The sequence below is a fragment of the Condylura cristata genome, unplaced genomic scaffold (assembly GCF_000260355.1).
Source record: "Condylura cristata isolate star-nosed mole 26May11 unplaced genomic scaffold, ConCri1.0 scaffold00014, whole genome shotgun sequence".
In the NCBI taxonomy this organism is placed as follows: domain Eukaryota; kingdom Metazoa; phylum Chordata; class Mammalia; order Eulipotyphla; family Talpidae; genus Condylura; species Condylura cristata.
Genome location: NW_004567115.1, coordinates 29934641 through 29951934, shown reverse-complemented (window position 1 = coordinate 29951934; position 17294 = coordinate 29934641). Strand labels below are relative to the sequence as shown.

General features: G+C 34.1%; 1 protein-coding gene across 1 annotated transcript in view; it reads left to right on the top strand.

Annotated features, from left to right (window-relative positions):
- The window catches only part of RSRC1 (arginine/serine-rich coiled-coil 1), a 298814-nt gene that overhangs the window by 172340 nt on the left and 109180 nt on the right, over positions 1–17294 (top strand). Inside the window, exon 6 of the mRNA XM_012724996.1 lies at positions 4045–4096. Coding sequence (XP_012580450.1) covers positions 4045–4096 — 52 coding nt within the window. The remainder of the gene's footprint in view (positions 1–4044; positions 4097–17294) is intronic.

The window sequence follows — 17294 nt, the reverse complement described above, 5'->3', positions numbered from 1 at the left end:
CACACCATGTGGTCACCTCCGGGGCAGGCGGGAATCGAACTCATGCTGCGGAAGCCGCTTTAGATTCTCAGTGCTGTGCTTTAACCCACTAGGCCACCAGGGAGAGCCCTAAAGGAACTTTTAATATGACACTTATAAGCTTTAGGACTATTAAAGGAAACTTAGTTCTAACTTTGTGTATTTTTTTATGGCAATCGAAAATCATTAGATTTATCCTCCCCACTCACCACCTCATGAAAGTAAATAATCAAAAGATCTGAAGCTGTGATACAGTATAGTATTGTTAAAAATGTAGATTTTGTGACCTGGGCTAAAATTCAAGTTCTGTCACCTTATCATATTTGTTACTTAAGATTTATTCTTTATCTAAAAGAGAACATTAGGACTGCCTACCATTCATCAGTGCTATTAAGAGGATTTTGTTTTACAGAAAGAAGTAGATTGAAAAAAATATTTATTTGATAACATGAAAGACCTGAAACAATGCAGAATGCAAGTCAGGAAAACAACATCTTTAAAATATCCTAGGTAGACTGCTGAAAGCATAAACAACACAAGGCATATGGAGTTTTATAGCAGCCACAACATAAGTAGGCTGAAAGGGGAGAAACAGTTTTAGACTATATTTGAAATCACATAATGAAGATAAAGGGTGTAAATTAAAGTAGTTTAATCTCTACTGCAATAACCAAAATTTTAAAATTTTGTCAACGAAGAATAAAATATGGAATTAAAAAATTATCAACTCTAAAATAAGGCAAGAATAGACCATAGAAAACAAATAGTGGTTCGGTGTTTAATATAATATTCTCTGTAAATTGATCCACATGCCCCAGTTAAAGGGGAGAATTTTTCAGAGTGTGTTAAAAATAAGATCTAACTATTTGCTGCCTATTAAAAAAAGACACATTCCATATATAAAGTGTAAAAAATAAAAATGAGCAAAGATATACCACATTAAAACTTGGTGATGCTAAATTGTCCTTTCTGCTCAAATTAACAGGTAGACTCAGTACAATCCATCAGTTTGTTTTTTTCTTTTCTGGCAGAAATTAATAAACTTGTATTAAAATTGAGGGGTGCATAAGAACTAGACACCCAAAACTATGTTGGAAAGAAGGAAAATATTTATTATTATTTTTAAAGATTTATTTATTTATGCATACATAGCTGGGGTACAGGCCATAGGTGCCGGGACAGTGAGTGGAATTCACCAGAGACAGAGTGGGGAGCAAAACAGGCCGACTGAGGAAGTACACTGCTGAGGGGAGCAGCAGGTGGTTCAGGACTTGTCTGCATGCCTTGTGGATCACCTCCGGGGCAGAGGATCAAACTCATGCTGAAGTGAGTTTAGCTTCTCCGTGCTGTGCTTTAACCCACTGTGCCACCAGGGAGGGCCCTGAAGAATTATTTTACATGATTTAAAGTTAGTATAACATTATGACCATCAAGGCAATAAAATAATGGGTGTCAAAAATACCAGTGGAACAGAATAGTCTAAAAATATGCCGTGGACCAGCGCAGCAGGAGCAGGAGACAAGTTTCAGGGATGGCAATTCTGGCGCAGGGTGGACAAGGATGAGGTTGAGTGACAGACAGACACGATTTCTAGGAGTGCCTATCTGAATGTAATTTATTTTTAAGAGTGCAGGGCATTTATACAATTTTTTCTTGGCAAGCAAATACAGGGGTACAATGATTCTTTCAATAGAAGCGTGACAGATAATACATATTTTTATTGTTTCTGAGATGTCATCAGGGACCGGAAACCAACCTGGGGCCCTGAGAAACCATTGTGTATTCAAGGTTCAGTAGTGCTAAACAAATACCCTATCTATCACTTTTGCCTTACTAATCCTTTTAATTGCTCTTTCCATTCTTTTACAAGCCACCTGGTATACAGGAGTTAATAGAATTAAAGATTGTAGCAGAGTTTCTCAGAATTAAATCAGTATCGAGAACAAAGGAGGCTACATTCCTTTCAAGAGTATCATTAGAACGAAGCACAGTGTTCGTAACATTTCTTTGGTTTAGTACGTTGTGTGTCAGCAGAATCAGGAAACAAATCAAAAGTTACAGCGACCATTCAAGAATCAGCCATTCTTTTATTCCTGGAGGGCCACGTATTCCTCCCGTGTGCCCTGTACCTTGACCGTGCCAAGCTCTAAGGAATTTCATTTAGGCGCCGCGGGAGGTGATGTGTCAAAAATGTAGATATGTTCTCAAATACATATAAACAATTGGATATATACTTTATTGTATAAATTGAATATGGATTACATATATAGTCAACTACATATAAATATAGTTTTTCAAAGGACAAAGGCAATTGAGTAGAAAATGATAGTCTTTTCTGTTAAAAAGTGCTGGAACATGGACCCTCCCAGGTGGCGCAGCGGGTTAAAGCACAGCACTAAGAAGCGTAAGCCACTTCCGCATGAGTTAGATTCCCGCCTGCCCCGAGGAGATCCACATGGCGCAGCAGACCTCCCCTGACCCACCCGCTGTACCCCTCAGCAGTGTACTTCATCGATCTGCCTGTTCTGCTCCCCACCCTGTCCCTGGTGAACCCTCTCACCCTTTGCATCTCTGGCCTGTACCCCAGTTCTATATGAATAAATAAATCTTTAAAAAAAAAAAGTGCTGGAACATTTGGATAGCAGTAATACTCACAAATTTTAAAGAGTTTTAAAGTGTATGTTGCATTATATAATAAACTAAATGTTTTTATTGTAATTAAATGTAAAAATAGAATGTGAGACTTGTAGTTTTAAGCATAGGACATATCTTTGTAAATTGAGGTTGGGTAAAGATTTCTTAGATATACTACTTTAAAATGATTCACTATAAAAATTGATAACTTGGACATCATCAAAAGTAAGCTATCCTGCTCTTTGGAAGACACTCTTAAGACAATGAAAAAATAAGCCATTCAGGCCCTCCCTGGTGGCGCAGCGGGTTAAAGCACAACACTAAGAAGCTACAGCCACTTCTGCATCAGTTCGATCTGCACCCCGGCAGACCCCTCCTGACCTGCCCGCTGCTCCCCTCAGCAGTGTACTTCCTCAGTCGACCTGTTCTGCTCCCCTCTCTGTCTCTGGTGAATCCTCTTGCTGCCCCTGCACCTCTGGTCTGTACCCAAGTTCTGTATGCATGAATAAATAAATTAAAAAAAAAAAAGCCACTCGATGGGGAGGAGAGGACTTTATTAAAAAAATAAATATAATTCTGTGTGTGGTCTAATTGAAATGAAAAATTCATTATAATTCAAATAATTTATAACTCTGAAAATTCAGTATTAAGAAGGCAACCCAGTTAAAAACTGGCAAATGTTTTATCAGTAAGGATATATGGTTACCAATAAATACATGATACAATGCTCAACACAGTCTTAAACAGAATATAGATTAAAATCACAATATGGTACCTACCTGTCCGAATTTTGAAAATTAAAAAAATTAACTGTACTACATTATTGCTAGGATGTGGAATACTTGGAATGCTTATAAACTGCTGGTGGAAATGTTAAAATCACTTTGGGAAAACATAAATCTCTATAGTATCCTATTTATCTATAATTATTCCTTTCAAATACAGTTAGGAAAGCAGAAAATATTTGGTTTTAGGATATGACTTGCCTGAAGTATTGGATTTCAAAGTGTTACTTAAAGTGCATATTTCCATATGTAAAGAAATAGCACAACTTTAACACATATTGCTAAATGTGGGGCATTTGCCTTATTATTAGATTGCAGTTATTTAAGCTATTACCAATTGTTACAAAGTTGTTTGGTAAAAAAAACCCTTTCAGTAAAAATAGAGTGAAATAATTTTATCCTTGTATTAATGAAAAATGTGACTTAACTACTAAAATATGAGAGTAGATTGTTGGAGCTGCTGTGGTAGAATTTTGTTAAAATGTGACATGTTATTAATATTATGATAAAATTCTCCAAATTTCCTGGTACTTGCCTAATAATACATTAATTTAAAGCTCCCTCTATAAAAACTCACCTGTCACTGTCTTTTGTGGTTGTTTTTTAGCCACCAGCCGAACAGGCCAAAGCCAGATTACAGTTGGTTCTGGAAGCTGCTGGTAAGTGTTGATAATCAATTAAATTAAAAAACACCAAATAAACTTTACTATACTTTTAGGAAGCTTAAAGAGAAAAATTTCTGTTTTCGTATATCCTCATACATTTATGAAATCTGGATTATATGTTATGGCCATATTTTACCTGATATATTTATTTCTACTACATAATGCTAAAAAACTGTTTTTACCTTTTTATTTATAGCATTGACTTCAAGTGTCATTTTAATTTTGATGAAGTTCAGTTGATTTCTGTTTTTTATGGTTGTGATTTTGGTGGCATGTTCAAGAATTCTTTGCCTAAACCCAAATCATTAACATTTTTCCCTACATATTCCTCTAAAATTTTGATCCATCTGCATTTTAATTTTATATTTAAGACTATGATTTATTTTGATTTAAGTTGTGTATGAGACATGAGGTTTTCATTTTTCACAGAAAAGAGGTAAGTGTCATCTAATAATTCCTCTAATTACATCAGACTTATTCTCTAGACTCTTTGTTCTAAAAACCATCTAATGTTAAAAACTATATATTCTATTGCTCAATGAGGCAATAATGCTAAATTTGACTTTAGATAATAATGCTCAGATTTATGTGGACATGAGTTACTTTAACATTTTAAAAAATAAAGAAGATTGATGTTACCTTTGAAAATTCTAGTATTTTTATTTTTTATTCTCTGCCCCTTTTCACTGTACCTAGTTAATTAACCATTTTACCAGACTTTGGTTTTTGATTAGCAGCTCCATGAATATATACTATGAATATGACATAACATTTATACCCCTTTGAAAAACAGCCTGTACAGTTGTTACTATAATGTATAAACTAAATTTGCAAAGAATTTATAATTTCTAATTTGAAAATAAGAATTCATTTTAACATCAAAAGTAATTTCAGACTGTCACTTGATAGTAGTTATATTTATTCAGGGATTGAGAAAATACCAATTAACAAAAGAAATGTTCAATAAGACCCTCCCTGGTGGCGCAATGGGTAGGACTCAGCACTGCAAGCTAGCGGCATCTGCTTAGGTACAAATTCTCTCCCCCTCCTGGGAGATGACCCACATGGTGCAGCAGACCTCTCCTGTCTCTCCCTCTGCTCGCCTCAGCAGTGTTCTCATCAGTCTGCCTACTCTGCTCCCCACTATGTTTCTGGTATATCCTCTAGCTCCCCCTTGCACCTCTGGCTTGTACCCCAGTTCTGTATGCATAAATAAATAATTTTTTAAAAGAAATGTTCAATAAGAAAAACTTATTTTTAAAAATGAAACAATTTTGGCCCTCCCTGGTGGCGCAGCGGGTTAAAGCACAGTACTGAGAATCTGAAGCCACTTCCGCATGAGTTCGATTCCCGCCTGCAGCCTGCCCCGGAGGAGACCACATGGCGAGCCAGACCTCTCCTGACCCGCCCGCTGCTCCCCTCAGCAGTGTACTTTGTAGATCTGCCTGTTCTGCTCCCCACTCTGTCTCTGGTGAAGCCTCCACTCTGTCTCTGGTGAAGCCTCTCACCGCCCCTGAGCCTCTGGCCTGTACCCCAGTTCTGTATGCACAAATACATAAATAAATCTTTAAAAAAAAAAAAAAATGAAACAATTTTGGAATTGTTCAATAAGGAAAACTCAATTTTCTTCTTATTGAACATTTCTTTTGTTTGAGGTTTTCCCATATATCTATAACACTATGATGTTCATCCTGTTGTGTTGTGTTTTCCATATTTTAGAGTTTTTTCTTGGGATTGATTGCTATAGAAATGAGCTTATGAGGTTAGAGGGTATTAATATTTACAGCAGTATTTTATAGATTTTTGCTAAATTGTTTTATGAAAGCACTCTGTCCCTTTTCATTGCCCCTGGTTAAGTAACCATTTTTACCAGACTTTGGTTTTTAATAGGAGCTCCATGAATATATTGCTGCATAATATGACATAATATTTTACACCCCTTTGGAAACCATCACTGTTGTTACTGTAATGTGTAGCCTTGGAGAATGGAAGGAGATGAATGGATGGGGAGGAGCAATTCAGAAAGATAGGACCTACTGTCAAGACTGGTTCTCTTTCAGTAATGAACTCAGTATATCATTGTGTTATTAAAAACATAATAAATAAACAGTGAAGAAGGAGACTAAGAACTTTAACTTGTTTTGTAGAGCTTTCAGGTAGAGACTAGTCTGGTCCTTACTTGAAATAGATAGTTCAAAAGAACAGATAAGACCATTCTCTCATGTTAGAGTTGACCTGAGTTTCCTAAGGGAAATATCCCCATTTTGGGGGCTTTCAACTGAGTTCATGAAACCTTCATATAACGTTTCTAGGAATATTAAATTGGTACAGTTCTATGGAAAGCACTATAGAGGTTCCTCAAGAAATTAAAATTAGATCTACCATATGATTCAGCAATTCCATTCCCTGGTATCTATCTGAAGAAAACAAAAACATGTATTTTAAAAAGGTATATACACCACTATATTCATTGCAGCACTGTTTACAACAGCCAAAATATGAAAACAACCTAAGTTGCCATTTACCTATGATTGGATAGAGAAGCTATATTTTACATGGTAGAATACTACTTACTCAACTATAAAAGACGTAAAATCTTGCCATCTGTGACATAGAACTTAAGAGAATTATGCTAAGCAAATGAATTCATTTTTATAGCTGAGCATATCCTGTATATATTCTGCATTTCTAATCTGCTCTTCTTAATCTACTCCTCTGTCATTGGACACTATATAATTTGTCTGTTATAACTATGAGTGCATATATCCCTTTGAATGAATGTTCTTGTATTCTTTGGGTCACATGGTACATTTATTTTCAATATTTTGAAGAAATGCCATATTATTTCCCATGGAGTCTGGGTCAGTCGACAATAAACAAAGGTTCACAAGGATTCTTTTTTCCCTACATCCTCACCAGCATTTATTGTTTCTGGCTCTTGTGATATGAACCATTCTTACAGGCTTAAAGTAGCTTTCTAGTGTGGTTTTGAGGTGCATTTCCCTGATAATAAATGATGTTGAACATTTTTTCATGTGCCTGCTATTCATCTGTATCTACTTTGGAGAAGTGTCTGTTTAGTTTACTTTGGAGAAGTGTCTATTTAGTTCTTCTCCCCATTTTTTAACTTGACTTCTTTGTTTTATTTTGGTTGAGTTTTATTAGTTCTTTGTAGATCTGGATATTAGTTCCCTTTTAAAAGAAATTAGCACTAAAGAAAAAAACTTCCTACTGAATATAAGAAAATTAAACATCAGATATCCCACAAGGGCTAATGCTTTAACTTTTAATTCACAGGATATAGAAAGGTAAGATTCTGTCTAAGGTTGCTTTGTGGTTGTTTTTTCACCAAAAGTTAGTAGGATACAGTAGGTTGCAAAGTTATTAGTTTTTCCTTTTTTTAAGATTTATTTATTTCTGCATACACAACTGGGTTACAGGCCAGAGGTTCAGAGGTGGTGAGAGGATTCACTAGAGACAGAGTAGGGCGCAGAACAGGCAGAGTGAGCACTGCTGAGGGGAGCAACAGGTGAGACAGGAGAGGTCTGCGCGCCATGTGGGTCACCACCCTGGCACTGCCACTAGTGCTGCACTCCAACCCATTGTGCCACCAGGGAGGGCCCAAAGATTGCAAAATTAAATAAATTTGTACAACTGAATCTAAGTTATAATCTCAGCAGTGTTTGACTCTGATATTGAGTAAATCCAATAGAGTTATTCTGTAGTGGAGGGAGAGGGGAAGGGTTCACAAGGAGGGCAGCAAGAGCACAGGGAGTGTGGTGATGGTGCACAGGTGAATTGGTGGTAGAAGCTCTGGGGACTACCGCTGAGAAAAGAAAACAAACATTGGAAGGGAAAAAACAAATAGATTTATTTTTAAAAGCCCTTTTAGCATGATTCCTTCATTTTCCTTTTAAAATTTTGCTACTTTCCCATCAATTGAGATTGGAAACTTTGCAATTTTTATCTTTGATTTCATTATGGGTAACCATTCACCTAAAGTTAATGACTCATATTTTGAGATATGTTTAATTTGTCCCCTTATAATCTGTTTCCACTGCCATTTCTTTAAGTTCAGATACCTGCTACTTCACCCAGAGGTTACTTCCAATTGATCTCTCACTTTAATTTTGTTATGTCTTCGGAGAGATGGATGTGAATAAGCATGTTTCCAGGTCTTATTCATTCTGTGACCTTGAGCAGTTTGATAATTACTGGTTAGCCAAAATAGAAGACTTTTTAAAATGGAGTATTATAGATGTGTATGTATGTATTCTATTTCACTGCATCCCCTGTTGTTTAATTTATTGAGATGAAGTATAATTTTTTAAAGTAAGCAGTTCAGGTGACTTTAAATATTCCCAATGCTGTATCGCCACCACCCCTTTTTACTTGCAAAACATTTCCATTACTCCAGATCAAAAACATCTTACCTATTATGCAGCTTCTCTGTTTCTCTGCAGTTACCCTCAAGTCCTGGTAACTATCTGTCTGCCTTCTGTTGCTTGATTATCCTGAATATTTCATATGAATGGAATCATACAATGCATGACCTGTGTGTCTGGTTTTTTATAGTTAGCATGTTTTGAGGTATATTGTAGTATCTGTCAGCATTTTTTTTCTTTTATAGCAGAATAATACTCCACTGTATGTAAACACCATTTGTTTATCCAGTCATCCATTAAATGAAATTTGAATGTTTGGCTATGATGGTTAGTGTTGATATGAACACACAAAAAGCTACTTATTTGAATATATTTGTAACTTGGCAGAATGTAATTATGGGGCCATTTGGAAGTTCTCTGTTTCACTTGTTGAGAAACCACCTGTTTTCCAGACTGCCTAAACCATATTCTATTCCCACCAACAATATATTAGTTAGTCCCCCAGTGTCTCAGCTAGACCATGTTACACACTTAAGTTACCTATTTGAAAGAATTTAGGTTTGGAGCCCTTTTTTACACCATAATTCCCTCATAAATAACACTCAAAGTGTTATTTATACTTGAAATGTGTATTTACAATGGATGTGTCTGGCAAATGGAAGCCATCAGAAAAAGTTCATTTCTTACTTCTGTTTGTAAATGCCACTGATAGATACTTCTTTCTCAGCCTTATTTAGTCATGCTACTCCTTTGCTCAAGTGATTTGATTACTTACAAAATCAACTTTATGTTTGAGGTTCCTACGTTCTGTGAAGTAGATGCACAGATATTTCTAACATCCTTTTTTTTAAATTTATTGCTGTGATTTCTCATTGTTCTTTGAGTGACTGGTGCGCTTTTCTACCTGGAAATCTTTGATAAGGGCTTTTTCTTTCCTAGAAATGCTTCCCTCCTTCCTCTTTCCTTGTCTTTTTTATCTCAAATAAAATTTGTTCATAATTTCCTGGGTTACTCCAGCACATATTTTTTTTTCTATGTCTTTGGATTATTTTTTTTTCTTGTCATCAGGCTGGTATTTACTTACATACTGCTGATATTAATATTTGTTTCATGAATATTAATCTTCCATTAAAATAATAAACATCTGCAGATTAGGAACCATGCTTAAGTCTTCTAAATTTTCCCCAGTAGTTTTAAAAACACCTACCGTAGTACTTATCACATAGAATTCCAGCTGTTAAATCACTGGTAATTTATTGTGAAGAAACAAATGACCTGAATAACTGAAAATTAAATATGTAATACTGTGTATGCATTTTAACCATTGATAGATTTTAAAATAATTACAACAAAAAATTCCCTGACTTCAAAAGTAGAAGATATATGACAATAATTAATTTTTAATAATAAATTTTAAGGTAGTGTATGATAGAAAAGATAATGAAACATGATTGTTATATAAGAGGAAGAAGGAAGATAACTTAATTTTAAAAAGTTTAATTTTGCAAAAAGAATTTTTTCCTTTTGTTCTCTTGACTTGTTCACACTATTCCAAATATTATTTCGATTTTCTGCCAAACATATCTTGTACCAAGTATGTTTATGAGACTAAAGAAGTTATAGGAGAGATTTTCCTAAAACATATATATTTTTTATTTGTATGAAAATATAGCACGTCTCACAATGTGATTTTAATATGCAATTTTCTCTGAAATATCTTTAATTTATTTTTAATAGATTTATGGACACATACAACCTTTAAAATTGTATCTCCAGTATTATAAGAAAAAAAACAGATTTCTTTTAGTGCGTGTGTGGCAAATCACCCTTATTTTAAAAATCTGTGTAATATTCCATCTTATAAGTAATATCTAAAACCTTTTATGTTCTGCTTTATAGTTTTCAAAGCTCTTTCATAACTCTTTTATCATTTGACTCCTATTACTGCATGAATAGCTAATTACCTCCGTTTTACAAATATCCTGAAAGCTTAAATGACTTATAAAAGATCATATAACTAATAAGTGGCAGAACCAGGGCTCAGATTCAATGATTTCTGACTCTTGAGCTTTTTCTGTCCATAGGTTAAACCCCCCAGTTATGTTGGACAGCATGAAGACATACAGAAAATGTTACAAAAAATATACATTATTTGGCATGAAACTAAAATACCTTAAAATAAATTAATTTCTACCCTCATGCAAGCCTTTGAACCTGAAATCAATTTTTAAATTGATAGTACATAGGTATTTAAGTTTATTTTAAAAAGAAAGTTATTTCCCTTAACCCAGAAGATTTATACTAACCAAATCTGATGACTTTGAAAAATCTAGAGTAGTGTTTTATGATCACTACTGTTTCTGTCTTAAATCTAAAGAGGGACGTGCTTTTCTGTGACCCTCATTGAGAAAAAAGCTGGTTAAGTATTGTAAAACACTCATGAATTACACATACATACATGCACATTCTATCAAGGTTTACACTGTGCTAAGGAATAAGATTTACAGCCCTCTCTCCATCTCCATTATTTTGCAGCATGGTAAACTTAATTCTCTTAATTCCCACTAAATACCTACAAGCAAAATGCTGACAGTTCAGAGTTCTGTGATCTTGGAAATCTCAGTATTTCTTGAAAATCCAGTCTATCTTTACATATTTGTAATTCTGAGATTACCTTGGTAATATACTGTTTCCAGGAGCACAGAAAAACATTAAGCTACTCTAATTTAAAATTGATGGAGGTTTTGCTCTTTGTGTTTCTGACACTGATTTGTGGCTCCAAGATACAGGCGATTATTATGATGGAGATTTTCATGTAGAGCAAAGCTAAGAAAAGAAGAGACTGAAAAGTTATTTCCTATTTCACATAAATATATTTTCAGGCTTCTTTTTTTCAATTTAGGGTTTTTCCTGATATGGGCTGGTACTTTAGAGCCACATAAGTCCTATCATCTAATTTTGTGAGTTTGGGCCTACCACCGCCTCCCCACTATCTTGGTTTCCTCATCTGTTAGACAGAGAGATATTACTCACACATAACAAATGGAGTTGTTGTTACGGAATTTAACCGAGTTAACATCTGTGTAAAGAACTACCTGGTACATTTAAGTACTCAGTGAATGTTTGTACTAGCATGACAAGCAATATAACATGGCTGTTAAGTTCTTAGTCAGTTGGCCTTGGTGCCACTCCCACCTCTTTCTACTGTTGAAACTATGGGAAAGTTTTATATTTTGCTAAACCTCAAGTTTTTCATTTATGAAATGAGAATAATAATATGCATCGCACGGAATTTTTATGAGAATGAGATGAACTAAGGTGTTTGGAATAGCATCTAATACATAACTGAGTTTTCCATAGCTGTAGGTAACTGAAGTAACAGTAGTGTCTTATGGCATCACCAGGATAACGTTATGAGATAATTGAAGAGGAGAAATTGAGCTACACATCCTCCTTGAACCTCTACGCATCTGGTTATAGATAAGAGTTATCAAGAGAAGAATTAAGAATAGTACTGAAAGAAATAAATGAGTAAAACTTTAAATAGTTTCTGTGGACTTGGGCAGTGTTTAAAACTTTTTAACACTACATTAAGACTTAATAGCTCTCGTGTACAATCCAATTAATAATGCTAATTTAACTTCCAATTCCTCGTAATGAACCTAATTTTTGGCTTTGTGTTAATCCAAAAAGAGAGGGTAATGATTCCAAGAAAAAGTAAATTACCTTTTAAAATGTAATTTGTTTTAGTTTCAGTTACATTTTTAATTTGAGTGGCTGTTCCTTACCTCTAATAATATTTTGTAAGAAAAAAGCTATTAGCTAGAGACTAACAATATCATAGCAACTTGCTGTGTTTGAGCAGATGTGAAGCAGACAGTAGTTGAATGTTAATTTTGAGAGGGTGGTATGTTTAAGCCTAGCTGAAGTATGTTGCTTGTGGGCTTTCTAGACTCAAGTACAATGCTGGATCTCTGGGGAGAATTTTAAAGCTAAACCTCTTTCTTTTGGGTCCTCTATATGGACTCTCTCAAGTCAGTATAAAGCAGATCATCCCTAGGCTAAAGCCCTTCAGCTTTTGTTATTGGGCTCTGTAGACCTGTAATTAGGCCTCCTGGCAGGCCTTGCAGGCCAGTTAATGGTCATATGGAGTTTCTGTGAGGCAGACTGGCTTTGTATAAATCCTGGGTAGGAATATGTTTATGGGTCACTTCCTACCAGGACCGTTCTTTGTCCTTATGCCCCGCAGGCTGACAGGGAGCAGGTTCCCTTGACCATGGACTGTTCAGTTTGCAACGCAAAATCTACTCCACTAATCCCCAGTGTAAACAGAGGATTTAGAAGGGCTTCTGTCACTTACAGTTGCCAATTCACTTGGGTGTCTGTGAATTTATTTTTCCCCAGACTTCATTATCGAAAGACTGACAAGTGTATAAGATTTGGATGTTTGTTTATATATCAAGTATGCAAGTTTCTTTTTCATTGGTCTTACAATCACTGTAAATAATTTATCTAAAGCAGGATTATATGAGTTTTTAAACAAACTCACCCTTTAATATTTCTTAACTTGAATCGTTAAAAATTTTGGAATGATAGTCATCCTTTCCCTGTAAGGAGAATTACAAGTCCTCTCAAAATATTTTAGGGGGATAAAAATAAACACTGTGAAGTTTAACAAAAGTGGCTATTTTAGATTTCAGATAAATCGAAGAAATAATTAAATTCAAAACTTTTCTAGACTAAACACTTTATGTTAGTAAAAATTCTATTTTCATGTAGCAGAGTATTGACAGGAGGACTATCAAATCTATAAAGTGTCTAATAAAAAATGTATTTAATGAAATAAATACTGAGTACCATTTATTGAGCATCTACTATGTATAAGCACTATATATACATTTTCTTGTGTAAATATTTTTAGTCATAGCTCTATGTTTACTAGCCAAGCAAGTATTTGTATTCTAAGAAAGTCATTATTGGGGTTTCTTTTGTTTGTCCATTTTGTTTAATCCTTTACTTTATTGTGGTCTTCTCTTTGTTGCTGGGATTATATTAAGATTTGATTCTAAATGTGTAAAGTCTGTGGTTACTCTGCAAAGAACAAGAACTGTCACCTATCTTCTTACGAGCCAGTTTTTCTTTTAGGGAAATCAGATGATGAATACTTTCTTAGTTCTCATCTAATAAATCGGTGCTCAGTATTTTGCATTTTGTGATGTAAAAATGGCTCATGACAGATGTGGCTGAAAAGACCACATACGTAGACTGTATGATTTTAGTCTGGTGGAACTAATAGGATCACTCATTACATTTTAGACCCTGGGGTTTCTTTTTTCTTTCATAATAAAAAAAAACTGTTTAAATAGAGTGGTCCTTTTTGTGTGTGAGTATAGCATCTTCCCCTAAATTTACAGAGTTTGATGGTAACAAATCAACATAGTTTTCTCCCTCTCTCCATAAAAGTTTTTTGGCATTAATGTTTACTGGTATTTAAAATTTTTCTGTAACCCTATCAGAATTAAGATTTTTTTCTATCTTTATAAATATGTCTTTGAATTTATTTAACTAAGTTAAAAGATACATTCCTTAGAAAATGCAAGACCTGTGAATTCAGTTGAGTTACATGTTAATATAAGCAAGTCTTGCAAATGTTGAATTAAATAATAACAACAAAATGACATTATAAGGTAAAACTTATTGGCATATTCACTTACAACTAGGAAAATCACAGAATAGTCTTTTTCAATATCCATAGTGTATTTATTAAAATAGATATAGGCTTGTGACTTGTAATTCAATAAAGGAATTTCCTGAATATTGTGAAAACTTGATCCTATTTTAGTTGTGACCAAAAGGTAATACTTATATTGAAAAATATCCTGAGTGATATATATCAAAATACTAATAGTGTTTGTTATCCTGGGATGTGAAAATTACGGTCATTAAAATTCTTTGACTTGTCTTTTTCTATCTAATCATTCTGTAGTCATGAAGAGAACCTGAAGAGGTGTATTTAAAGTTCAATTTAAACTTAATAAAATTTCCTGCTATTTAGTGTAAGACTTGAAGAATTTTGAATAATGTCTACATTATCCCCAAAAGTTTCCTTTTCTTTCTTTAGAATTAGTTCTCTCTTCTATCTTAGACCTAGATACTAATCTACTTTATATCATATGGCTTTGTTATTTTCAGAATACTATATAGATGGAATCATATCACATGTAAACTGTTGCATGTTTAGTTTTTAAAAGTGGAACATTTTAAAAAATTGACCACTTTGTTGTGAACACCAGCCCTTTATACAACTGAGTAGTATTCCATCACTTGGCTCTAAAAATTTGTTTATTCACAAGGCAATTGGTGGATATGTGGGTTGTTTCTAGTTTATGCTTATATGAATAAAACTTATATGAACTTTTGATTACAAGTCTGTGAACAAGTATTTTGATTTTCTTGAGTAAATATTTAGGAATGGGATTGTTTGGTTAGATAGTAAGTGTAGCTTTAACTTGATAAGAAATAGCCAAACTTTTCAAAATAATTATACCATTTTATGTTTCCACAGCCACATATACAAGTTTCATTTGCTCCACACCTTTGACATTACTTGGTGTTGTCCAGTTTTTTTGTCTATTTTGGTTTTATTTAATTCCAATAATTCAGTTGAGTGTTTATTTCATTTGACTTTAATGCACATTCCTGTGATGACTGATGATGTTGAATCTTTTTATATAATCAGCTTTTATCTGTATAGTTTTATGAAGTACCTGCTCATATCTCCTGCCCATTTTTAAAGGAAAGTGCTTTTATCATGCTTTAGAGTTATTTATGTATTCTGAGTGCCAGTCAGATACGTATTTTTTAAAATATTTTCTCTGTTTATCCTGTTTATTTTCTAAATTAAAAAAACATAATTATATACAGTAAAAATATCCTTTTTCGTGATTTGGATTTCTTTTTTATTAGATCTTGGATTTTTGACAAAATGCAACTGATATGTAACAACTTCTAAAACCTACTCGTAGAACAATCCCAGTTTTTAATTAATAGTACATGGGACTAAAATCCTGTTTTGAGGATTAAACTTAGACCTGTCATTTTGTTAAATTCACATAGAGATTATTTTTAAGACTTTCTTTGGGAAAACAATTCTTCTCTTCTTAGTTTCCTTTGGATTTTTATCAAAAATGAATATTATATTGTGTCCAATACCTTTTCTGCACCTACTGAAATTGATTACATGTATTTACTTTCCTAATCTATTGTCGAATTTCACTGGTTGATTTCAAGTATTAAGCCAATCTTACATTGCTAGGTGAAGCACTGCTTGCACTTAATATCTTTCTTTTATATAGAATAGATTTTTCACAAATTGTGTTTTGCATATATTTTATAATATAAACACCTTTTTGGAAATGCCCTACTGAACAATAAGCCCTTCTTGTATAGATCTTTCAACTTTGTATTTCCTAGTAATAACACACAACTGTGTATGCACTTATGATTACTGTTTACTACTTTATGAATATATAGAGACAAATTGGTTTTTACATTACTCATGTGAATTGATCACCTTACTCTGGTTTGGAAGAAGTGGAGTACATCTATACCGATACTTGTAACTCACTTTCACTGACCTTATTTATATGAAATATGAAATGTCTCATACACACACACACACACACACACACACACACATGTTTCCAATACAAAGAACTTTCATGTGTTATTTTATTAATTAGGGAGATGAATATTTTAAAATACTGGAGAAATACTGAAATTCATATGGAGTAACAACAGACATTGAATAGCAAAAGCAACCTTGGCAAAGAAAAGAGAGATGGAGGTATCACAATTCCAATTCTTCAAGCTATATTATAAAGCCATAATAATTAAAACAGCCTGGTACTAAAACAAAAACAGATGCACAGACCAATGACATAGAATTGAGAGCACAGAAATATGAATCAATAGTTAGTCTCTGACAAAGGAGCCAAAAACATAGCCTGTTCAATAAATGGTGCTGGGAAAACTGGACAGTTACATGCAACCAAATGAAACTAGATGATGGTCTCATACCATACACCAAAATTAACTCAACATGGATCAAAGTCTTGAATATAGAACCTCAAACTATAAAATACATAGAAGAAAACATAGGCAAACCTTTCATGACATAAGCTTTAGTGATGTGAAACTTTTTGGAATTCATCCTCAACAGCAAAGAAAACAAAGGAGAACATAAACAGTTGGGACTACAGCAAACAAAAAAGGTTCTGAATAGCGAAAGAAGCCATAAATAAAATGAAAAGACACCCTACTGAATGGGAGAAAATATTCGCTCACCATACATCTGTAACTGTAAAAACAAAACATATCACCATTTAAAAAAAAATAATAAAGACTTATTTATGCATACAGAACTGGAGTATAGGCCAGAGGCTCAGGGGTGGTGAGAAGATTCACCAGAGACAAAGTGGGGAGCAGAATAGGCAGAGTGATGAAATACACTACTGAGGGGAGGGGAGCAGTGGGTGGGTAAGGAGAGGTCTGCCTCGCCATGTGGGTCACCTCTGGGGTGATCAAACTCATGCTGAAGTGGCTTTGGCTTCTTAGTGCTGTGCTTCAGCCCACTATGCCACCTGGGAGGGTCCCGTATAACCCAGTTTTTAAAAATGGACAAAAGAACTAAACAGTCACCTCTCGAATGACATTAAAATGGCCAGTAGTCACATGAAAAAATATTCACAATCACTTATTACTAGAAAAAAAAAAATGCAATGAAATACCATCTCACACATGTGAAA